This window comes from Notolepis coatsorum (assembly GCF_963971535.1).
Source record: "Notolepis coatsorum genome assembly, chromosome: 5".
Lineage (NCBI taxonomy): Eukaryota > Metazoa > Chordata > Actinopteri > Aulopiformes > Paralepididae > Notolepis > Notolepis coatsorum.
This window is the reverse complement of record NC_140169.1, coordinates 10,026,663-10,053,067: the sequence shown is the minus strand read 5'-3', so window position 1 is coordinate 10,053,067 and position 26,405 is coordinate 10,026,663. Positions and strand designations below refer to the sequence as shown.

Sequence of the window (26,405 nt, the reverse complement as noted above, 5' to 3'; positions counted from 1 at the left end):
GGAACGAGAAGTACGTTCTATAAAGACAGCCCTGTACGCCGTGCTTGGGGCCCAGACTGTAGCGGAAGAAGTCCTAATGACAGTCCTCACGGAGATCGAGGGAGTATTGAACTCCAAGCCCCTCGGCTACGTCTCCAGTGATATAGCAGATGTCGACCCAGTCACCCCCAACACACTCTTGATGGGGCGGCTGGACCCCGCGCTACCCCAGACCATGTACAGGCCTGAAGAAGCGAACGGCCGAAGAATGTGGAGGTACAGGCAAGTACTAGCTGACAAGTTTTGGAACAGCTTTCTACTCCACTACCTACCGTCTCTACAGACCCGCCAGAAGTGGGTAAAAGAGAGAGACAATTTGACAGAAGGAACAGTCGTCATGATTATCGACCAGTCACTACCCAGAGCTATGTGGCCGGCTGGCCGCGTAAGCAAAGTGATCACCGGTGCCGATGGCAAGGTCCGAGCAGCTGAAGTGCTTGTCCAAGGGCGAACTTACACACGACCCGTGGCGAGGCTAATAGAACTGCCCAGACTCCCAGACACTATCGATGACGACCATGACCCCATGACTTTGTGAGTTGACTGACCCTTACAGCGGACCTTGAGTGGTAGACAGTGCGGTTAATCTGTCTCTGCTTAGCTAATTAGGTGGGACTAATTAGGGGGCGGCTGTTGTGAAGGATCAGATTAAACCGAATATATATATTTATTTATGGATATATATTTAATAGTATTTGTATATCGTTTGATATCCCTTGTATATTCCTTGTACATATACACTGAATATCCCTTTGGTCTACTAACAGCCCATAATAGTTTCATTCTCTCATTGGACAAGAACCTGGCGCCAGCAGCCAAGCCCCTTGGTTCAAGTTCAATCGTGCCGACGAACATGTCGTTACTAGCCCGGTTCCGCGTAGGAATACGTCTGGCGAAATACGAATGGTACTATTTGTTCACAGCGCATATATATATGGCGCAAGTAAAGTAGAACTTTCTTAGCCCTTAGCCCTTAGTTCTTTACCCTCCAACCTAGTGGCAAGACGTTAAGCCTCACCCACGATACACGTGTGGTGCAGTATGGTCAACTTGGCCTCAGAATGGCATTGAGACATCGTGTGGATTAATAGTTGAATTGTCATAGTTTGGCACTATACCGTCGAGTGGGACGTATTTCGATTAAGTTAATAATAGTCTATTATGTATGGTGCATCGTTCGGTTAGAGTTATAAAGTGAGCAGTACCCCCATCGTTTTCCTCGCGTTATCTAGAGTCTTAACCAGGCTGGGCAGACCACGTGTGGTGCTTTCATCCGAGGAGTTCTGGGCTAGGACGAGTGGACCTGCACATTGGATTACCTTACCCGGACGACGGCGAGCCCTACACGGCTTGGATTATCTACTTGCTTTGGGTGCTTTGATTTATGCCATGGATAACAGCCAACACTGGTGAGTGTTGGAACTACCCCCCGAGAGGAGTCCAGGTGAGACGGCGCTCTACCCCGAGTGAGGTCGCCTCACGTCTCTTCGTTGTGGACCGGCAGCTACCGTCTACAAGAGGGCCCAACTGTATTCATCTGTGGACCAAGGTTCTGTGGGCACCGTGTTCAGCACTCTGAATTCTCCCAAGAAATCGTTGGCCAGATGGGATATCGCCAGCGGCTCTCCTAACCCCCCCCCCCCCCCCCCCCCCCCTACTGACTTACAACCAGCGGGACCCCCTTTAGTGTATCCAGCTATAATCATTAAGTACCATCGCTATAGTTCCCTAAAGAACCAGGTTGTATACTTGCTTCCTGCGTAACCAGAGATTGGACATTCAATGTTGATTTGCCTACGAATACTCATTTGCCTTACAAGTGCATTCAAATCATAAATGTCATTACGTGAACGTTGTATATACCCTTTGCTATATATTAAATATTCGACTTATACATTTGTGTGGACTTGGTTTCATGGTGGGAAAGTGTTCATCATATCTATATCATGTACTGTGTGGCCAGTAGTTAAAGTACATAAAGCGGTAGTGGTTTAATGATACCATACTTATCAATACAGTCAGGGAATTGTACCCCTCAGTTACAGGCGTTATAAATAACGGCGTTACTAACGGCGTTAGTTTTTTCAGTAACGAGTAATCTAACGGATTACTCTTCCAATCTTAATAACGCCGTTACCGTTACTGCCAAAAAATGCGGCGCGTTACTATGATTGAAGCATTTTTTTTCATCACACAGATCTCTGCGCCAACACACACGCCGCGCATCGCCAACACACACACACACACACACAAGCCGCGCATCGCCAGCACACACACACACAAGCCACGCATCACCAGCACACACACACACACGCCGCGCATCGCAGACACACACACACGCCGCGCATCGCCGACACACACACACACACACGTTGCCAACAAACAACAACAACATTCTCACACTGATCAAATAAAAAAAAAAAAACATACTTTTTCGGACTGATCATCTGAGCTCCTCTCCAGTTAAATCCAAATAATCCTCTGCCATTGTTGTAATATGTCATCTGTTCTCTAGTATTTAGTCTCGTGCAGTTAAATCCTCTCTAGAAGGGAAAGTGAAACTTACCAAGCCTATACGTTGTTAAAGGGGCAGTAGGCAATTCATTTACTCTTGATGCCTGAACACAGAATGACACCAGTATCACTACCACTGCAAGCCTATAGAAAATGATTCTATTTAATAATTATTATCATAATTATCATAAATATAATATATAAATGTTTTTTTTTTTTTTTAAGAATTAATTATATTAATAATAATAATTATAAATATTTTTTTTCTGTTGTACCGAACTCGTACCGAACCGTGGCCCCAATACCAAGGTACGTACCGAACCGTGGCTTCTGTGTACCGTTACACATTACTTGAAAGTAACGCAATAGTTACTTTCTGAAGTAACTAGTTACTTTTATAATTTGTAACTGAGTAATTAATTTAGTAACTTTTTGGAAGAAGTAACTAGTAACTGTAACTAGTTACTTTTTAAAAGTAACATGTCCAACACTGGTTATTCATACATACATGTTATAGTTAGAGTATACATATCTTACTATTACAAACACGTGTGTGTGTGTGTGTGTGTGTGTGTGTGTGTGTGTGTGTGTGTGTGTGTGTGTGTGTGTGTGTGTGTGTGTGTGTGTGTGTGTGTGTGTGTGTGTGTGTGTGTGTGTGTGTGTGTGTGTGTGTGTGTGTGTGTGTGTGTGTGTGTGTGTGTGTGTGTGTGTGTGTGTGTGTAATACTTCCAGGCTGAAGTGAGGAGTAGCAGGACGTGTGGCTTGCAACACAATAGGCATGTTTATTGTCATTTTATCAATTTAGAAAATATGTCTGATATTGTGGTGGCATGATACATCTATGTAATGGTGTGTGTGTATTCCATGGTCATCTCCAGTGTTTATTCAGGCAGTAATAATAATAAGAAGAATAAGAATGATACACTTTAATTGTATAGCCCCTTACAGACTTGCAGCCCAAAGGGCTTCACAGCAGTGATGTAGTAGACACAAAGTAGACATAAAATAACGATACCAGTTTGAGTTACCAGCCTGATACCAGTTTGAGTTACCAGCCTGATACCAGTTTGAGTTACCAGCCTGATACCAGTTTGAGTTACCAGCCTGATACCAGTTTGAGTTACCAGCCTGATACCAGTTTGAGTTTTCAGCCTGATACCAGTTTGAGTTACCAGCCTGATACCAGTTTGAGTTAACAGCCTGATACCAGTTTGAGTTACCAGGCTAAAACACTAATACTGTGTATTGATGAAATGACTAGTAGCACAATGGCATGTGATGATAATCAAATTATGTTTATATATCAGAGCACCATACCGTATCATTTCATTGAGCTGTAATGACCACAACACAAGGATTCAATATCCCCAATGACATCACTGGTGGCCATATTCAAACCCATTTACTCTCAATAACTGTCTGACTAACTAAATTAACGTGTGCAAAACGGTTTAGAGTTCTTGGATGTGTGTGAGATTAGGCAGGGCTCTACAGTGCGACCATATTGCTTGCATATGCCCCTAAAAATATGTGCGTGCGAACATGCAAAATCAAGTACTCGCACGGCGTGCGAGTGGGGCCAGCGAGTGCAGAGTACAGCCTCTCATTCGTCCTTTTTTTTCTCCGCTGCGAGAATCGTTAAAAAACTACAAGTCCCACAGTTCACAGCCGCATAAACGTTCCAATCACAGTAGTTTCCTGTGGTCACGCGACTGGAAACCGAAAGTAATGATCAGCGGCTGCGTCACTGTCTGAGTCAAACAATAATACAGCCATGTCGAAGCCCATTCATTTTTATTTTGCGCGAAAGATACCGGAGAATGAGAAGTCAGGCGAGGCAGCTCATGTTACAGAGGTGATGGTTAACGTTAACGTTAACCAAGATACTGACGCTAGCCAGCATGCTAGCGAAGTTGGCCAAGCTAGCGAGGCTACACCCACTGTAGCACCCAATGTAGCCACTGTAGCTAGCGAAGCTACACCCACTGGAGCCGGAGGGAAGACATACAAATTTAACGTGAATTGGCTAAACATTTCCCCATGGCTAGAGTTCGAAAACAATGTCATGTTTTGTAAATATTGCAAAGTAGGATCGATGCATTGTTACACCCCTACAACTGGCCCACTGTGTATGTGTGTACAGCTAACTTGGCTAGCGTTATCAACCGCAGAGGTGGGCAATGGGCCCAGCTGTAGCGCCGGACGGCCAGAGTGCAAGCGGTGTGGCAATAGGGTCCAGCTGCAGCGCCGGACGGCCAGAGTGCAACGGTGTGACGTCGTAATTGGCAGAATCGACTGTCAATCAATGGTTTACCTGACACGCAAACTACTGTACTGGAGGTGTACAGTATTTCAATAGGCAACCCTGAAAGGATTATTTTTCTAAAAGAGCAACACTAGCTCCCCCCTCTACTGATGGCCCTGGTTGTAAAGCCAGTGTCTCCTTTTTGTTCAATATCACTGCCTTTCTTATTAGGCCTAGTTGTTGGCTACAACTTTGCCATAGTAGGCATTAATCACTTAATTAATAGTTCAAATGTCTGTCCCATTCCCGTTTGCACACGCAGATGATACACACACGCACACAGTGGGCCAGTGACTTTGGTGGTATGTGCTATTGCACAGATGTGTCCCGTTTGCACATGCACGCACAGTACAAATATACATTTATTTTTGAAAAAATACTTGACATATTTTCACTGTGCTCCTAAATATTTTTGGGTGCTCCTAAATTTCTTTGTGTGCTCCTAAATTTTTTCATTTAGGAGCACCTGTGCCCCTAGTGAAAAAGGTTAGCGTAGAGCCCTGTTAGGTGCACTTTAAGTGCATGTTTTATACAATACCTTGTACTGTGTGTCTTTGAGGTTAAGTTGGAGCAATGGGCCAACATACGGTATATATCTGTGATAACAATATTGCTACTGTAACACTGTACTGTAGAACTGTACTGTAGCACTGTATCACTGTACTGTAGCACTGTAGCACTGTACTGTAGCACTGTAGCACTGTACTGTAGCACTGTAGCACTGTACTGTAGCACTGTACTGTAGCACTGTATCACTGTACTGTAGCACTGTAGCACTGTACTGTAGCACTGTACTGTAGCACTGTACTGTAGCACTGTAGCACTGTACTGTAGCACTGTACTGTAGCACTGTAGCACTGTACTGTAGCACTGTACTGTAGCACTGTAGCACTGTACTGTAGCACTGTACTGTAGCACTGTATCACTGTACTGTAGCACTGTATCACTGTACTGTAGCACTGTATCACTGTACTGTAGCACTGTATCACTGTACTGTAGCACTGTAGCACTGTACTGTAGCACTGTAGCACTGTATCACTGTACTGTAGCACTGTACTGTAGCACTGTATCACTGCACTGTAGCACTGTAGCACTGTGGCACTGTACTGTAGTACTGTACTGTAGCACTGTAGCACTGTACTGTAGCACTGTAGCACTGTATCACTGTACTGTAGCACTGTACTGTAGCACTGTAGTACTGTACTGTAGCACTGTAGCACTGCACTGTAGCACTGTACTGTAGCACTGTACTGTAGCACTGTAGTACTGTACTGTAGCACTGTAGCACTGTACTGTAGCACTGTACTGTAACACTGCACTGTAGTACTGTACTGTAGCACTGCACTGTAGCACTGTACTGTAGCACTGTACTGTAACACTGCACTGTAGTACTGTACTGTAGCACTGTAGCACTGTACTGTAACACTGTAGCACTGTACTGTAGCACTGTATCACTGTACTGTAGCACTGTATCACTGTACTGTAGCACTGTACTGTAACACTGTAGCACTGTACTGTAGCACTGTATCACTGTACTGTAGCACTGTATCACTGTACTGTAGCACTGTAGCACTGTATCACTGTACTGTAGCACTGTATCACTGTACTGTAGTACTGTAGCACTGTATCACTGTACTGTAGCACTGTATCACTGTACTGTAGCACTGTATCACTGTACTGTAGCACTGTAGCACTGTACTGTAGTACTGTAGTACTGTAGCACTGTACTGTAGCACTGTAGCACTGTACTGTAGCACTGTAGCACTGTACTGTAGCACTGTAGCACTGTACTGTAGCACTGTAGCACTGTACTGTAGCACTGTACTGTAGCACTGTATCACTGTACTGTAGTACTGTAGCACTGTACTGTAGCACTGTAGCACTGTACTGTAGCACTGTAGCACTGTACTGTAGCACTGTAGCACTGTACTGTAGCACTGTACTGTAGCACTGTATCACTGTACTGTAGTACTGTAGCACTGTACTGTAGCACTGTACTGTAGCACTGTATCACTGTACTGTAGCACTGTAGCACTGTACTGTAGCACTGTAGCACTGTACTGTAGCACTGTAGCACTGTATCACTGTACTGTAGCACTGTACTGTAGCACTGTATCACTGCACTGTAGCACTGTAGCACTGTGGCACTGTACTGTAGTACTGTACTGTAGCACTGTAGCACTGTACTGTAGCACTGTAGCACTGTATCACTGTACTGTAGCACTGTACTGTAGCACTGTAGTACTGTACTGTAGCACTGTAGCACTGCACTGTAGCACTGTACTGTAGCACTGTACTGTAGCACTGTAGTACTGTACTGTAGCACTGTAGCACTGTACTGTAGCACTGTACTGTAACACTGCACTGTAGTACTGTACTGTAGCACTGCACTGTAGCACTGTACTGTAGCACTGTACTGTAACACTGCACTGTAGTACTGTACTGTAGCACTGTAGCACTGTACTGTAACACTGTAGCACTGTACTGTAGCACTGTATCACTGTACTGTAGCACTGTATCACTGTACTGTAGCACTGTACTGTAACACTGTAGCACTGTACTGTAGCACTGTATCACTGTACTGTAGCACTGTATCACTGTACTGTAGCACTGTAGCACTGTATCACTGTACTGTAGCACTGTATCACTGTACTGTAGTACTGTAGCACTGTATCACTGTACTGTAGCACTGTATCACTGTACTGTAGCACTGTATCACTGTACTGTAGCACTGTAGCACTGTACTGTAGTACTGTAGTACTGTAGCACTGTACTGTAGCACTGTAGCACTGTACTGTAGCACTGTAGCACTGTACTGTAGCACTGTAGCACTGTACTGTAGCACTGTAGCACTGTACTGTAGCACTGTACTGTAGCACTGTATCACTGTACTGTAGTACTGTAGCACTGTACTGTAGCACTGTAGCACTGTACTGTAGCACTGTAGCACTGTACTGTAGCACTGTAGCACTGTACTGTAGCACTGTACTGTAGCACTGTATCACTGTACTGTAGTACTGTAGCACTGTACTGTAGCACTGTACTGTAGCACTGTATCACTGTACTGTAGCACTGTAGCACTGTACTGTAGCACTGTAGCACTGTAGCACTGTACTGTAGCACTGTAGCACTGTACTGTAGCACTGTAGCGTAGCACTGTAGCACTGTACTGTAGCACTGTACTGTAGCACTGTAGCACTGTACTGTAGCACTGTAGCACTGTACTGTAGCACTGTAGCACTATCACTGTACTGTAGCACTGTACTGTAGCACTGTATCACTGTACTGTAGCACTGTACTGTAGCACTGTATCACTGTACTGTAGCACTGTACTGTAGCACTGTAGCACTGTACTGTAGCACTGTAGCACTGTATCACTGTACTGTAGCACTGTAGCACTGTACTGTAGCATTGTAGCACTGTATCACTGTACTGTAGCACTGTACTGTAGCACTGTAGCACTGTACTGTAGCACTGTAGCACTGTACTGTAGCACTGCCTTGCAAAATGAGCAGTTTTTTTTCTGCTACTGCCACTGCAGATCACTAAACACTCTGGTGCACCCCCCCCCCCCCCCCCCTTCCCTTTTTCCAAAACGAAAACACCTTTTGAGCGTTGCCTCTAGGAAAACGCATTTTCCTGCCAAAACTGCGTTTCTTTTTGACTTGGACATGCAAACGTAATCATTCGAAAATAGAACGTTGCTGTTTTACCCCAGTGTAACCATGGCCTAACAAGTTCCTAACGTTTTCTTTCCCCTATTATTTCATGTACACTTTATTCATTGTTTAAAATTATTATTTTCTTTTAAGTTATTTTGTGCATCACTCTGTTTTGAATTTGATGCAAATTTGCAATGCATGAGGGTCATCCTTTTGTGTTAAATGGCTGCATAAGGGCTTGTGTCCATAGCGGACGTTTTATGAGTTGTCAGCTCCTTCCTGTCATTAATTTCTATGCTACACGCGCGACAGGTGCGCTCCTCACAGCGACTGGTAGACAGAGAGAGATAGTGAGAGAGAGAGAGAGAGAGAGAGGGGGGGTGGGAGAGAGAGAGAGAGAGAGAGAGAGAGAGAGAGAGAGAGAGAGAGAGGGGGGGGGGGGTGGGAGAGAGAGAGAGAGAGAGAGCTTCTTCCAGAGCGAAACCTGACACCTCTGCACACACTCCGAAGAGAGAGAGAGACAGAGAGAGACAGAGAGAGAGGGAGGGGGGGGGGACCCGCCGCGCGGCAGCTTGTGGGCCTCCCTTCCTCCCCTCTCCCGTGTGCCGCGCAGCAGGTCCCCCCCCCAAGTGCTCCCTCTCTCTCCATCTCTCTCTCCCTCTCTCCCTCCAGAGCGCACGCAGAGGCGTCGGGCCCCACTCCGCCTCGCAGCAGGAAGTGGCTTCCACTCGCTGTCTAGGTAGAATGGGGGCGGGCATTAGCTCCAACCACAGAGCCAATCGCATCACTGTGCGCTACCCAGCGTCCGAATGACGTGACTCAGTCGTTCAAATCAAAATGGCCTGATTTACTGGAGGAGGAAAGGGGCTGAGCTGAATCAGAGCAATCCGCCAATATGGTATTTAGACACTAAAACACATTGATACGAACTCCTATTACTATAATACAATGCTAGAGACTGAAAAATGACATTTATAGTACATGTCACCTTTAATACATGAGGCGTTGTCTAATGTTATCTAGCTACTGATAGCTCCTGATATCAACGTCTGATATAATCAGTTTGGTATTCGTTTTCGCAAGTGCTGGCTAGCGTTGGCTAACTAATGTAGCTATCGCTCGTGAGCTTGATTGATTGATTGATTGATTGAAAACTGTATTAACAGATTGCAGAATGGGTACAATACAGTACAACTCAATACACACAATTGTTAAGGGGATGCAGACCAGAGAAAGACTTTCGTCTTGTTTACATCAGGGTCCCCCATTTTCAATTCATCAGGACATATATGACATGCATGACATACAGATAGACAGTACTGCTACATCTATACATTTATGACATACCAGATTTGCAAATACAGTACTGTTTGTGATACAAAAAGAGTCCAGAAAAGGGAGTATATACATTTGACGTAAAAACTGTACATTGGAGGAGGTTGGGGTAGGAGGGGTTGGGGGGGGAAACACTGTACAACTGTACAAGCAAAACTGTACATTGGAATATTGACAACCATACTAGGTAATTGACTGTACATTGGAGGGGGTTGGGGGGGGGGAAACACTGTACAAACAAGCAAAACTGTACATTGGAATATTGACAACCATACTAGGTAAATTACTGTACATTGGAGGGGGTTGGTTTAGGACATTTACAGGGGCCAGTTTCGAATTGCAGTCTCCCGTAGGTGTTCTTTGAGAGTGGTTTTGAAAGTGGGTAGTGATTCACATTCCTTTACAGCTTTGGGTAGGGCGCTCCACATTGATGTGGCATAATTGCTAAACGTGTTTAGTCCCTTGTTTGAGCCGAATCTGGGTTTGACATGATTTGTGGAGCTCCCTCTGGTGTTGTGATCGTGGTATTCACTGACCTTTGGGAAGTATTTTGACATGTACATGGGTACCTTGGTCGTGTAGTGTATCTTGTAGACCAGGCCCATTGCAAGTTGCTGTACTCTGTCGTCTACTCTAAGCCATCCTAGGTTGTCAAAGTGGGCAGGGGTGAGGTGGGTTCTAGGAGTAAGGTCAAGCAGTAGTCTGACCAGTTTGTTTTGAACCATGATGTTCAAATATGCTATACCTCTAACTAACTGACCTCTAACTAACTGACCTCTCACTAACTGACCTCTCAGCCGTACTGTGCCTCTAACTAACTGACCTCTCAGTCATACTGGGCCTCTAAATAACTGACCTCTCAGTCATACTGGGCCTCTAACTAACTGACCTCTCAGTCATACTGGGCCTCTAAATAACTGACCTCTCAGTCATACTGGGCCTCTAAATAACTGACATCTCAGTCATACTGGGCCGCTAACTAACTGACCTCTCAGTCATACTGGGCCGCTAACTAACTGACCTCTAACTAACTGACCTTTCAGTCATACTGGGCCTCTAAATAACTGACCTCTCAGTCATACTGGGCCGCTAACTAACTGACCTCTAACTAACTGACCTCTCAGCCGTACTGTGCCTCTAACTAACTGACATCTAACTAACTGACCTCTCAGTCATACTGGGCCTCTAACTAACTGACCTCTAACTAACTGACCTCTCAGCCGTACTGTGCCTCTAACTAACTGACCTCTAACTAACTGACCTCTCAGCCGTACTGTGCCTCTAACTAACTGACCTCTAACTAACTGACCTCTCAGTCATACTGGGCCTCTAACTAACTGACCTCTAACTAACTGACCTCTCACCCGTACTGTGCCGCTAACTAACTGACCTCTCAGCCGTACTGTGCCTCTAACTAACTGACCTCTAACTAACTGACCTCTCACCCGTACTGTGCCTCTAACTAACTGACCTCTCAGCCGTACTGTGCCTCTAACTAACTGGCCTCTCAGCCGTACTGTGCCTCTAACTAACTGACCTCTCAGCCGTACTGTGCCTCTAACTAACTGGCCTCTCAGCCGTACTGTGCCTCTAACTAACTGACCTCTCAGCCGTACTGTGCCTCTAACTAACTGACCTATCAGCCGTACTGTGCCTCTAACTAACTGACCTCTCAGCCGTACTGTGCCTCTAACTAACTGACCTCTCAGCCGTACTGTGCCGCTAACTAACTGACCTCTCAGCCGTACTGTGCCTCTAACTAACTGACCTATCAGCCGTACTGTGCCTCTAACTAACTGACCTCTCAGCCGTACTGTGCCTCTAACTAACTGACCTCTCAGCCGTACTGTGCCGCTAACTAACTGACCTCTCAGCCGTACTGTGCCTCTAACTAACTGACCTCTCAGCCGTACTGTGCCTCTAACTAACTGACCTCTCAGCCGTACTGTGCCTCTAACTAACTGACCTCTAACTAACTGACCTCTCACCCGTACTGTGCCTCTAACTAACTGACCTCTCAGCCGTACTGTGCCTCTAACTAACTGACCTCTAACTAACTGACCTCTCACCCGTACTGTGCCTCTAACTAACTGACCTCTCAGCCGTACTGTGCCTCTAACTAACTGGCCTCTCAGCCGTACTGTGCCTCTAACTAACTGACCTCTCAGCCGTACTGTGCCTCTAACTAACTGGCCTCTCAGCCGTACTGTGCCTCTAACTAACTGACCTCTCAGCCGTACTGTGCCTCTAACTAACTGACCTATCAGCCGTACTGTGCCTCTAACTAACTGACCTCTCAGCCGTACTGTGCCTCTAACTAACTGACCTCTCAGCCGTACTGTGCCGCTAACTAACTGACCTCTCAGCCGTACTGTGCCTCTAACTAACTGACCTATCAGCCGTACTGTGCCTCTAACTAACTGACCTCTCAGCCGTACTGTGCCTCTAACTAACTGACCTCTCAGCCGTACTGTGCCTCTAACTAACTGACCTCTCAGCCGTACTGTGCCTCTAACTAACTGACCTCTCAGCCGTACTGTGCCGCTAACTAACTGACCTCTCAGCCGTACTGTGCCTCTAACTAACTGACCTCTCACCCGTACTGTGCCTCTAACTAACTGACCTCTCAGCCGTACTGTGCCTCTAACTAACTGACCTCTCAGCCGTACTGTGCCTCTAACTAACTGACCTCTCAGCCGTACTGTGCCGCTAACTAACTGACCTCTCAGCCGTACTGTGCCTCTAACTAACTGACCTCTCAGCCGTACTGTGCCTCTAACTAACTGACCTCTCAGCCGTACTGTGCCGCTAACTAACTGACCTCTCAGCCGTACTGTGCCTCTAACTAACTGACCTCTCAGCCGTACTGTGCCGCTAACTAACTGACCTCTCAGTCATACTGGGCCTCTAAATAACTGACCTCTCAGTCATACTGGGCCGCTAACTAACTGACCTCTCAGTCATACTGGGCCTCTAAATAACTGACCTCTCAGTCATACTGGGCCGCTAACTAACTGACCTCTAACTAACTGACCTTTCAGTCATACTGGGCCTCTAAATAACTGACCTCTCAGTCATACTGGGCCTCTAAATAACTGACCTCTCAGTCATACTGGGCCGCTAACTAACTGACCTCTAACTAACTGACCTCTCAGCCGTACTGTGCCTCTAACTAACTGACATCTAACTAACTGACCTCTCAGTCATACTGGGCCGCTAACTAACTGACCTCTAACTAACTGACCTCTCAGTCATGCTGGGCCGCTAACTAACTGACCTCTAACTAACTGACCTCTCAGCCGTACTGTGCCTCTAACTAACTGACCTCTAACTAACTGACCTCTCAGTCATACTGGGCCTCTAACTAACTGACCTCTAACTAACTGACCTCTCACCCGTACTGTGCCGCTAACTAACTGACCTCTCAGCCGTACTGTGCCTCTAACTAACTGACCTCTAACTAACTGACCTCTGTCATACTGGGCCTCTAACTAACTGACCTCTAACTAACTGACCTCTCACCCGTACTGTGCCGCTAACTAACTGGCCTCTCAGCCGTACTGTGCCTCTAACTAACTGACCTCTCAGCCGTACTGTGCCGCTAACTAACTGACCTCTCAGCCGTACTGTGCCTCTAACTAACTGACCTCTCAGCCGTACTGTGCCTCTAACTAACTGACCTATCAGCCGTACTGTGCCTCTAACTAACTGACCTCTCAGCCGTACTGTGCCGCTAACTAACTGACCTCTCAGCCGTACTGTGCCTCTAACTAACTGACCTCTCAGCCGTACTGTGCCTCTAACTAACTGACCTCTCAGCCGTACTGTGCCGCTAACTAACTGACCTCTCAGCCGTACTGTGCCTCTAACTAACTGACCTCTCAGCCGTACTGTGCCTCTAACTAACTGACCTATCAGCCGTACTGTGCCTCTAACTAACTGACCTCTCAGCCGTACTGTGCCGCTAACTAACTGGCCTCTCAGCCGTACTGTGCCTCTAACTAACTGACCTCTCAGCCGTACTGTGCCGCTAACTAACTGACCTCTCAGCCGTACTGTGCCTCTAACTAACTGACCTCTCAGCCGTACTGTGCCTCTAACTAACTGACCTATCAGCCGTACTGTGCCTCTAACTAACTGACCTCTCAGCCGTACTGTGCCGCTAACTAACTGACCTCTCAGCCGTACTGTGCCTCTAACTAACTGACCTCTCAGCCGTACTGTGCCTCTAACTAACTGACCTCTCAGCCGTACTGTGCCTCTAACTAACTGACCTCTAACTAACTGACCTCTCAGTCATACTGGGCCTCTAACTAACTGACCTCTAACTAACTGACCTCTCACCCGTACTGTGCCTCTAACTAACTGACCTCTCAGCCGTAATGTGCCTCTAACTAACTGACCTCTCAGCCGTACTGTGCCTCTAACTAACTGACCTCTCAGCCTTACTGTGCCTCTAACTAACTGACCTCTCAGCCGTACTGTGCCTCTAACTAACTGACCTCTCAGCCGTACTGTGCCTCTAACTAACTGACCTCTCACCCGTACTGTGCCTCTAACTAACTGACCTCTCAGCCGTACTGTGCCGCTAACTAACTGACCTTTCAGCCGTACTGTGCCTCTAACTAACTGACCTCTCAGCCGTACTGTGCCGCTAACTAACTGACCTCTCAGCCGTACTGTGCCTCTAACTAACTGACCTCTCAGCCGTACTGTGCCGCTAACTAACTGACCTCTCAGCCGTACTGTGCCTCTAACTAACTGACCTCTCAGCCGTACTGTGCCTCTAACTAACTGACCTCTCAGCCGTACTGTGCCTCTAACTAACTGACCTCTCAGCCGTACTGTGCCTCTAACTAACTGACCTCTCAGCCGTACTGTGCCGCTAACTAACTGACCTCTCAGCCGTACTGTGCCTCTAACTAACTGACCTCTCAGCCGTACTGTGCCTCTAACTAACTGACCTCTCAGCCGTACTGTGCCTCTAACTAACTGACCTCTCAGCCGTACTGTGCCTCTAACTAACTGACCTCTCAGCCGTACTGTGCCTCTAACTAACTGACCTCTCAGCCGTACTGTGCCGCTAACTAACTGACCTCTCAGCCGTACTGTGCCTCTAACTAACTGACCTCTCAGCCGTACTGTGCCTCTAACTAACTGACCTCTCAGCCGTACTGTGCCGCTAACTAACTGACCTCTCAGCCGTACTGTGCCTCTAACTAACTGACCTCTCAGCCGTACTGTGCCTCTAACTAACTGACCTCTCAGCCGTACTGTGCCTCTAACTAACTGACCTCTAACTAACTGACCTCTCAGTCATACTGGGCCTCTAACTAACTGACCTCTAACTAACTGACCTCTCACCCGTACTGTGCCTCTAACTAACTGACCTCTCAGCCGTAATGTGCCTCTAACTAACTGACCTCTCAGCCGTACTGTGCCTCTAACTAACTGACCTCTCAGCCGTACTGTGCCTCTAACTAACTGACCTCTCAGCCGTACTGTGCCTCTAACTAACTGACCTCTCAGCCGTACTGTGCCTCTAACTAACTGACCTCTCACCCGTACTGTGCCTCTAACTAACTGACCTCTCAGCCGTACTGTGCCGCTAACTAACTGACCTTTCAGCCGTACTGTGCCTCTAACTAACTGACCTCTCAGCCGTACTGTGCCGCTAACTAACTGACCTCTCAGCCGTACTGTGCCTCTAACTAACTGACCTCTCAGCCGTACTGTGCCGCTAACTAACTGACCTCTCAGCCGTACTGTGCCTCTAACTAACTGACCTCTCAGCCGTACTGTGCCTCTAACTAACTGACCTCTCAGCCGTACTGTGCCTCTAACTAACTGACCTCTCAGCCGTACTGTGCCTCTAACTAACTGACCTCTCAGCCGTACTGTGCCGCTAACTAACTGACCTCTCAGCCGTACTGTGCCTCTAACTAACTGACCTCTCAGCCGTACTGTGCCTCTAACTAACTGACCTCTCAGCCGTACTGTGCCTCTAACTAACTGACCTCTCAGCCGTACTGTGCCGCTAACTAACTGACCTCTCAGCCGTACTGTGCCTCTAACTAACTGACCTCTCAGCCGTACTGTGCCTCTAACTAACTGACCTCTCAGCCGTACTGTGCCTCTAACTAACTGACCTCTCAGCCGTACTGTGCCGCTAACTAACTGACCTCTCAGCCGTACTGTGCCTCTAACTAACTGACCTCTCAGCCGTACTGTGCCTCTAACTAACTGACCTCTCAGCTGTACTGTGCCTCTCTAACGAGCCGCTCCTGTCCTCCTCTGTTCCAGTCGGAACCAGCTGGGTGCGCTGCCAGCCTGTCTGTGTGGGCTGCCTCTGCGGGTTCTCAACGCCAGTAACAACAAGCTGGTCTGCCTGCCGGAGGCCATCGGACAGCTGCGCACCCTGATGGAGCTGGTGAGACCTGTGTGTGTGTGTGTGTGTGTGTGTGTGTGTGTGTGTGTGTGTGTGTGTGTGTGTGTGTGTGTGTGTGTGTGTGTGTGTGTGTGTGTTAGGGGTGGACGGTATGGTCTAAAATGTATATCACGGTATAATTTGAAGCATAGACGGTAACGGTATATATCACGGTATCAGTGTTTCCGTTAGAATAATTTTTTTTGCCTGATAGGCAGGCTATATAAAGAATGACATCCTCAAGGCATGTAGATTTATAATATTTTAACTTAAAACTAGGCTACTTTTGCGTATAAAGTCATTATATTCCAAATAAAATAAGTCCCGAGTCCGTGCTGCTCCCATTGCAAACAGCCGGGCTGGATGCTGGATTTTGCTAGAAGCATATGTAGCTGCAGAGCCGCAGAGCCAGCGGCGCTTTCAGGTCTGGTCACAGCTTTCAGCCGTTGGGTGGGGGGGCGCTGTTGAGCGGACCTGACCTGAAAGCGCCGCTGGCTCTGCGGCTCTGCAGCTGCATGCTATTCGCAAATCCACTGCTGCAGCCGTCCTCCCGGCTCCCGCTGCAGCCGTCGTTATCATAACACTACACGCATATCATAATGTTTACAGCAAACTGTAGTTGATCACCAGGTATGTTTTATTAACGTAGAATAATTCATATAAGAAAAACGATAGGGACATCTCTTCCCTTTCTCCACTGGTTAAAAATGCCAGGAACTGAAATTGAAACTTGCTGTGCGCAGCGGTGATATGTGTTTATTATGAAATGACAATTGCGTGTTGACACGCCCACTGCGCGAAGCCTCCTAAATAACTTTTTCCAGTTTGCACATATCTATTATCTATGACTAATTATATCTATTTTTAGGGGCAAATGCGATTGAAATAGTCGCGCTGTGGTTACATGACGTCATTGCTATTTTAGAGCTGCTCTACCGGTTACATGGTATAGTCAAAATCTATACCGTAGAGCAAATTAATACCGTTTATACCGTATACCGTTTATATCGTCCACCCCTAGTGTGTGTGTGTGTGTGTGTGTGTGTGTGTGTGTGTGTGTGTGTGTGTGTGTGTGTGTGTGTGTGTCTCCTTGTAGGGACCACATTTTAGATAAGATAAGATATTCCTTTATTAATCCGCTTGGGGAAATTCAGGCATCATAGCAGCATGGGGAGGGGGGATGGCAGGTACAGGTATGGGCAGGGTAATGGTAGAAATACATATATATAGGCAATACAATTAAAAAAATATGAGGGGAATAAACAAAGGTGCAGATGAAGGTCATAATATATGTTACAATATATAGGCAATACTTTTATATATATATATATATATATATATATATATATATATATATATATACTGTGACTAAAGTAAACAGTATACACAAGGTGCAGGTGAGGAGGGGCAAGGTGTCTGTACTCTAATTGGCATAATATACGTTTCTTTTGTGTTTTTGTTTTTGTCCTTGTGGGACCTCGATCAGACCTCACCAAGACTAGTTATGGAGTTATACTAGTTATAGTTAAGGTAAGGGTTAGAGGACTTCCCGTTTTGAGATGGGTGGATAGGAGACCACTGAAAGAGCTCCCGGTCAAATAATTTCGAGAAAGGGAAGTAAAACCATCTAAAACAGAATAAAAGGTGAAAATTCAAAGATATAAGAGAAAAGGAAGGATGTCCACGAGAAAAAGTGAGAGAAATAAGACCCCAGAAGACGTACAAACACCGGAGGAAAAATCTAGACTCGAGGAAATGACGGAAGAAATGGCTCAGGCGAGCGTGACGCAGGTAGGCAGGGACGGAGACCCCGTGGAGCCCGCCTGGTTAGCGAGGATACAAGCGACCATACTGGCCAGCATACATGCTGCTAACAAGGCTGGCCAGGAGCTACAAGCTAAGGCTAATCAAGTGCTACAAGCTAACGTGCAAGCTAACGCAAAGGCTATCCAAGCTATACAAGATAGCATACAAGTTAGCGCACAAGCTAACACGAGGAACATGCAAGCTAGCGCGCTGGCTAGCCAACAAGAGCTACAAACTAGCATACAAGCTAGCGCAATGGCTAACCAGACGAGCACGCAGAATATCCAAGACAGCATTGATGGACTAAGGGAAGAGTTGAAGAGGGGACAGGACGAGCTCAGAGGGGAAATGGATAAAGGACTCGAGGCAATGAACGGAAAAATACAAGAGCAAGAGAAAGACATAAAGATGTTGGAAGAAAGGACGGCTGATACGGAAGAATGGAATACAGAAATGCATGATATTCTAAAGGAGAGGAAAGCTAATGGACTTGGAGGGGAGGTCGAGGAGAAACAACATACGAATATGGGGTCTGAAAGAGGGGATGGAAGGAGATTCGATGGTCAAATATGTGGACAGCCTAATTCGAAGAGAATTAAAAATGACAGCCCTCAACAAGACAGGGATTCAGAGAGCGCACAGGACACTGGCGCCGAAGCCGCGGGAGGACAAACCACAGAGAGCAGTTATAGTCAACTTCTTGGAATTCGAGGTGAAAGAGAACATTCTTAGAACAGCCTGGCAGAAGAAGATGGAGGTGGGTGGACAGAGAGTAACTTTTGACCATGATTATGCAACGGAGGTGGCGGTAAAGCGTCGGAGCTATGTTCAGATTAAAAAATCTCTGAAGGAAGGCGGAATCAGATTTCAATCACCAATGACCACGCTGAAGGTCCATTGGAAGGAAGGCGCAAAGGTGTACGGCGACGTGCGGGAGGCGGCGAGGGACATGAACCAGAGAGGATGGAAGGTGCCGGGAGGAGGAGACGAGAGACCAACGCTGCTGCAGAGGTTGGAGAAGGCGAGGAGATGGACCAGGGTCGGCGGGGGACGAGGAGGAGACGGGGAGAACGGGAAGGTGAAGGGGATCTGGATCGATTCAAAGCAGATCAACTGAGAAGAAGGACGCAAGGACACGGAGAAAGGGGGCGGAGAGGAGACGAGACGGTGATCAAAGGGAGGATGAGTACAATGCACACACACAAAATAGATAGCGAGAACGAAGATAGTAAAGTGCATACGATATAATTATAATTAAACCAACATTTAGAAAGGAAGGCATAGAGATTCAAGACACATTGTTAGGCAGGAAGAAGATGACAAAATACATGTGGGATAATTAAACCGAAAGTGATAAAAAAAAATGACATGTGCATTCAAGAGATATATGGAGACGGACATTAAAGGAACTCAGGAAAACACATGTCGCATAACACAGTTAGACGGGAACATGAAAGTGACTAAAGCAGAGCTTTTTGACCGGGAGCTCGGACAGGTCACACACAGAGCTGGACATATATAGTGCGCTTGTTGTAGCCACTAGGGGGAGCCCTCTCACTAGGAGCGCCACTACTCCCCACCCACCAGCGGGGAAAAGAGGGGAACGAGTAGGACCCTCAAATGCCATGGAAGTTCAAAGAGTGAATTTTGATGTTGATGTTGATGTTTATTATGTAAATATGTATGTAAATCAGAAGGAGATAGCAGAGGCTACAACCACAAATATTATTTTATGTGACATGGGAAGAACGGGAGAACAATTGGAAAAGAAATATGACACAAGTTAAGGGTGTAAAGATGATGTCGTTAAATGTGAATGGTATGAATAACCCGATAAAGAGGAGTAAGGTGATGACGAAACTTAAAAAAGAAGAGGCGCAGGTCATCTTCTTGCAAGAAACGCATCTTATATCACAAGAACATGAAAAGCTGAAGAGATTCGGGTATGCAAATCTGTTCTATAGTTCTTTTAAACAGAACCTTAGAAGAGGAGTAGCTATACTAATTAAGAACACAGTGAAATTTGAGATGATCAAGGAAATAAGGGACAAGGAGGGAAGGTATGTGTTGGTCAAGGGGAAAATGGAAGGTCAAATGGTAACACTAATAAATGTATATGCTCCACCAGACAGTGAGAAATATCTATTTGAAGAGATCTTTGATATTATAGCATTGGAAGGGGAGGGGGTCCTGATCTGTACAGGTGATTTCAATGTGGTACTGAATTATGACATAAACACGACTAGCACAAATAAATGGAGGACAAACATTAGCAAATATATGAATATACAAATGGCAGAATTAGGAATCATAGACATATGGAGAGCAATGAACACGCTAGATAGAAAATATACGCACTATTCACACCCGCACACAACATATTCAAGGATAGACAATTTTCTCATGACAACAGGGGACAGATATCGGGTGGAAGAATGCAGGATAGGAGTGACGGATATTTCAGATCATAGCGCAATATATATGACAGTAAATCTTAAAAGTAGACGGAGGAATACAGTTTGGAGACTGAATGTAGGACTATTGAACAACAACGGTTTGGTTAACCAAGTGAAGGAAGACATAATTAGATATATAGAAGAGAACGATAATGGGGAGGTAGATCCAAACATTTTATGGGATGCACTAAAGGTAGTAATACGGGGAAAATTTATAGCAAAGACGGCATTACTCAAGAAGGCTAGAATAGGGACATACCAGAACTTGATAAAGAAGCTGAAAGAATTAGAGAAAGAACACCAAAGCTCAAAGAACCAGAAGACACTTAGAGAGGTCAAGGAAGTTAGAGGACAGATAAACAGGGAGCTGCTAACAGAAATAGAGAAGAAAGCTAGATACATGAAACAGACATACTATGAAGGGGGACCGAGGGCGACCAGACTGTTAGCTAGACGAATTAGGACACAACAAAAGATAAACACAATACACACAATAAGGGACACGAACACAAACAAAATACTGAGAGAGCCAGCGGAAATAGAGAAGACATTTGAAGAATATTATAGGAAACTATACACACAACCGATAGCGGCAGGGGAAGAGGAGATAGAAACATTTTTAGAAAAATTGGATTTACCATCAATAGGGAAGGAACAGAATGAAATATTAAATGCAGAAATCACAGAACAGGACGTTTGGATCAGTAGGGCAAAGAGTAGTAAGTCACCGGGTAGCGACGGATTCCCCTCGGAATTCTACAAAACATTTAGGCAGGAACTGAGCCCCATATTAGAAGCAGCATTCAGACACACAATGGAAAAAGGCACAATGCCACCTTCATGGAAAGAGGCCATAATTACTACAATTCCAAAAGAAGGGAAAGATAGAGAACTGTGTAGTAGTTTCAGACCTGTGTCCATACTTAATGTAGATTACAAGATGTATACATCAATAATATCCAAAAGATTTGAGACATTTATGACAGATATAATAGACGAAGACCAGACTGGATTCATTAAAGGAAGGCAGACACAGGATAACATAAGGAAGACAGTGCAGATAGTAGAGGAGATACAAAAGGAAGGAGGAAGTGCAGTATTAGTTAGCCTAGATGCAGAAAAAGCCTTCGACAGTGTAAGCTGGCTATTTCTATATAAAGTATTGGAGAAATTTGGATTAGACAAAAACGCTATGAAAACAATTAGGGCATTATATCAAGAACCGACGGCTAGGATTAAGGTGAATGGTAGTCTGACGGACCGGATTAAACTAGAGAGAGCTACGAGACAGGGTTGTTGTCTTTCGCCGACGCTCTTTGATGTATTCATCGAACCACTGGCCCAACTAATTAGACAGACCAAAGACATCAAAGGGGTGGAGATAAGGGGGACGGAACATAAATTGGGATTATTCGCAGACGACGTGATAGTATATATGAGACAACCAGACACAAGCTTCCCGACACTGATGGATCTACTGACAGAATATGGATATTACTCAGGGTATAGCCTTAATTACAGACATTAGCACTGAACTACACACCAACGATAGAGATCAAAGAAAAATACAAAATCAAATGGGACATGGACAGGATCAAGTACCTAGGGGTGAACATCACAAGAGGGGGGGAGGGGCTATACGATGCAAACTATACACAGATAAATCAGAAAATCAAGAGAGACCTAGAAAGATGGACGGTAATGCCCCTAGATTTCAGTTCAAGGATCGAAATCATTAAGATGAACATATTACCAAGGTTACTATACCTATTTCAATCCCTACCTATATTAATACCACAAAAACTATTTAGGGAATGGGATAGACAGATATCAAGATTAATTTGGGGGGGGAAAAGGCCAAGGATCAGATATGTGACTCTACAATTACCAAAGGAGAAAGGAGGGATGGCAGTACCCAGTTTAGAAAGCTATTACTATGCAGCACAGCTTAGAACAGTAGCATGCTGGTGCAATGTGAACTATGAGGCCAAATGGAAAGATATAGAAACCAAAAGAGAGGGATTCAAAGTGCAGGCACTGATAGGAGATAGGGAGCTGTTCAGAAGAAAGGAACAACTACTAGATCCAATTACCAAATTCACTATAAACATATGGAACACAATAGTAAAGAAATACAAGCTAGAAAAATAATCTAAGATACTGAGATGGATAGCACACGACAACAAATTCAGACCAGGGATAGAAGACCATGGGTTCAAGAGGTGGGAACGGGGGGGGGGGGTATAACAGCAATGTGCACAATGCCAGAAGGAGGGGAGATGCAGACTCTACAAAAATTGAAAGAAAGATACGGACTAGAGAATAGGGACCACTTTAGATATTTACAGATTAGGGACTACTATAACAAGGAAATAAAGCAAGATAGAGACAAAGAACAGAATGGGGTAATTAAGATAATGGTAAAGTCATACGAAGGACGGAAGGGAAGGGTGATATCAGCACTATATCAGGCAATAATGGACAGTAAGGGAAATACAACATTGTATGTAAAAGAAAAGTGGGAAAGAGAGTTGGAAATAGAGATAACAGAGGAGGAATGGTATGACACATGTAAGACACAACAAACAACCACAGGATCAAGGATATGGAGGGAGTTTGGGTGGAAAAATATAATTAGATACTTTATAACACCAGAAATACAGGGCAATTACACACCAGCAAATAAACCATGTTGGAGGGAGTGTGGACAGGAAGGGGCGAACCATACACACATATTCTGGGGATGTCAGAAGATAAGGCACTACTGGGAAGAGATAGGGATAATAAATGAAATAATAGGATACGAAATACCCCAGGGAGGCCAAGTGTTGTATTTGGGGAATCTGTCACAAGAAGGAATCCAAGGGGAAGACAAATACTTGATTAAGATATTGATAGTGGCAGCCAAAAAAGCTCTAGCTAAACTGTGGTACAAGGTAGAAGTGCCGACAAAGGATCAATGGATAGAGTTGGTAGAGGGGATACAGGAAATGGAGAGAATCACACGTCTGCTGAGGCTGCAAGAAGAAAAGTTTGAATGGAAATGGGGAAAATGGGAAGAATACACGAGGGGAAGTAACGACATCACAGAGGTTTGAAAAGGATACAAGGAAATTAATGAAAATGTAAATAAATAATGCAAATATAGAATGGACCGAAGGACCCATGCCACACTTTTTCTTTACTCATTTTTTGTCTATTTGTTTTATATTTATGTACTGTTGAGATGTTGAAATGTATTGTCTATGAATGTTGTCTATGTATGTTGTTGAAAAAAATGAAAATAAAAACTTAAGTTTAAAAAAAAAGGTAAGGGTTAGAGTTACGTAGTCATGTAAGCTCCACCCTCTCTTAAGCTTGACCAAGGAAAGCAACGCTTGTGATAGGAGGGTCAAGAAAGCCCCCCGGAAAAATATTAGTTTGACCAAGGAAAGCAGTAGTTGGGATTGGAGGGTCAAGGGATAGGTCAATTACCTATCAATGACCAGTAGCCATCATTAGAATGTTTAGTTCCTCAGTGTACACACAATTGTGACCCCCAACCCCCCTCTGTGTGTATGCCTCATAAAAGGTGTTGTCACTCTGCCCCCTGCAGGACGTCAGCTGTAATGAGATCACCGCCCTGCCCCGTCACATTGGTCGGCTCAAGGCCCTCCGAGAGCTCAACGTGCGGCGGAACCTTCTCTGTGTCCTGCCAGAAGGTGAGGTTTTTTGTTGTCTTTACACAAAGTGATATTTATTGATACAGTTACAGAGAGACATGTTGCCGAAACGCGTTGGCTTTAACCGTATCAATACAATGTAATGTATTTAGAACATCCAATATACCAATATATGCCAAGAGCAGCTGAACGTCTCTCCCTCACTAGTGAGCCTTGGTCAAAACAAGAAGTTGCAGCAGAGTTGTTTGTTTTTTCTCTCTCTTGTGATACAGTGGTATGAAATACTTGCCAGTAGTGTAGTTGATGACTTACCAAGACCTTCGGTCCAAGTTCTGGCCGTGTGTTCTGAGCAAGCCGGGCAGTTTCAGACGGGCAGCACACAGGGTATGGGTAATAAAAAAAAGCGTTGCCACAACGTGCAAACTAATATTTTGACAGTCCACAACATAATAATGGACATAATAAAACAGTCCACAACATAATAAAACAGTCCACAACAGAATAAAACAGTCCACAACAGAATAAAACAGTCCACAACATAAGAAAACAGTCCACAACAGAATACAACAGATTACAACAGAATACAACAGAATACAACAGATTACAACAGAATACAACAGAATACAACAGATTACAACAGAATACAACAGAATACAACAGAATACAACAGAATACAACAGATTACAACAGAATACAACAGAATACAACCGAATAAAACAGATTACAACAGAATACAACAGAATACAACAGAATACAACAGATTACAACAGAATACAACAGAATACAACAGATTACAACAGAATACAACAGATTACAACAGAATACAACAGAATACAACAGAATACAACAGATTACAACAGAATACAACAGATTACAACAGATTGCAACAGAATACAACAGATTACAACAGAATACAACAGAATACAACAGAATACAACAGAATACAACAGATTACAACAGAATACAACAGAATACAACCGAACACAACAGTCCACAACAGAATACAACAGAAAACAACAGAATACAACAGAATACAACAGAATACAGCAGAATCCACAACTGAATACAACCGAATACAACAGTCTGCATGTAATTCCGATGCTTGATTTGTCTCTCAGAGCGATCTTGGTACTATTTTGTTCCTTGAGGAACGGCAGTGTGAGAGAGGAATCAAGCATCAGAAACACATGTATTCTGGATGGTTAAAAACATGTGTTTGCATGTCATGGTGTGGCCTAAAGGTCACTGGTCCCTGTGTGCTGCCTGTGGGATATCGCCCGGCCAGAACACAACGACACTCAGTAAGTCAGCTCATCTCTCTTAAAGGTGCTATAGACAACATATTTATGTAGAGTAAATACTCAACAACTTTGCCACAAGGACCTATGAAGTCCACCATACTGGAATTTCCACCATCTTGAATGATTTGAAGAATTATTTTCCCCTACTCCCCCTAGTCTGTTCACCTGATTTATTACCAAATCTGGGGACTAACATCTTCAAATCTGTAATTTGGATAATTGATAGGTCAAGTATGACCGCCAGATTCAATACAATTTTGGGAAAGAATTCCTGTTATACAGGAAAGTATTAGCTACTTGTGAATGCACTCTGATTTCCACCTAACTTGACAAATATGTTTGCCTTGCAATAGCAAGGAGGCCTGTAGCCATGCAAAGTGATTATCATCAAGTCATGATTGTTGGAGTATTGTTTTGATGAATGAGACTCCATAAAGCGGAGTTTATAGAGCGTTTTATGTCTTTATTCATTCGCGATGTACTGGACCTGAATGATAGAGCGCATTGAGAACTTCCAGAGCATTCCTCCAACCTCATCCACTGAGTCTCCGACTCGTCATGTCTGTGTAGATTTACTGCCGTGGTTTTCCTGCACAGCTGCCTCATCATTATCACCGTCTCTCTGGGGTAGATTGATGTGCCTTGATCTGGCTCGGCAGCTTGACGCCATGACGACCGGAGGGGGGGTGTAGGAGAGATGGGATTGGATGAGAGCCCTGAGGAAGGGGGGGGGGGGGGGGGGGGGGCAGAGTTTTAAAATAATATCTGTTGAACCTTTAATGGAGGAGGCCTTTCTTTCTAGAGACCTACTTTGTTAAGACCACCGTGATTGTTTTCAAAAGGTTGTCCAACAAAGACGCATCCCAGAAATAGATCAATACAGTCCGTATTAAGTGAT

The 26,405-nt window shown here is 45.0% G+C and overlaps 1 protein-coding gene across 2 annotated transcripts in view; it reads left to right on the top strand.

Moving 5' to 3' along the window:
* lrch1 (leucine-rich repeats and calponin homology (CH) domain containing 1) overlaps positions 1–26,405 on the top strand; it is a 348,164-nt gene that overhangs the window by 186,205 nt on the left and 135,554 nt on the right. For both annotated transcript variants that reach the window (XM_084314586.1, XM_084314585.1), the window contains exons 3-4: positions 16,159–16,285; positions 24,140–24,245. In XM_084314586.1, coding sequence (XP_084170712.1) covers positions 16,159–16,285; positions 24,140–24,245 — 233 coding nt within the window. The remainder of the gene's footprint in view (positions 1–16,158; positions 16,286–24,139; positions 24,246–26,405) is intronic.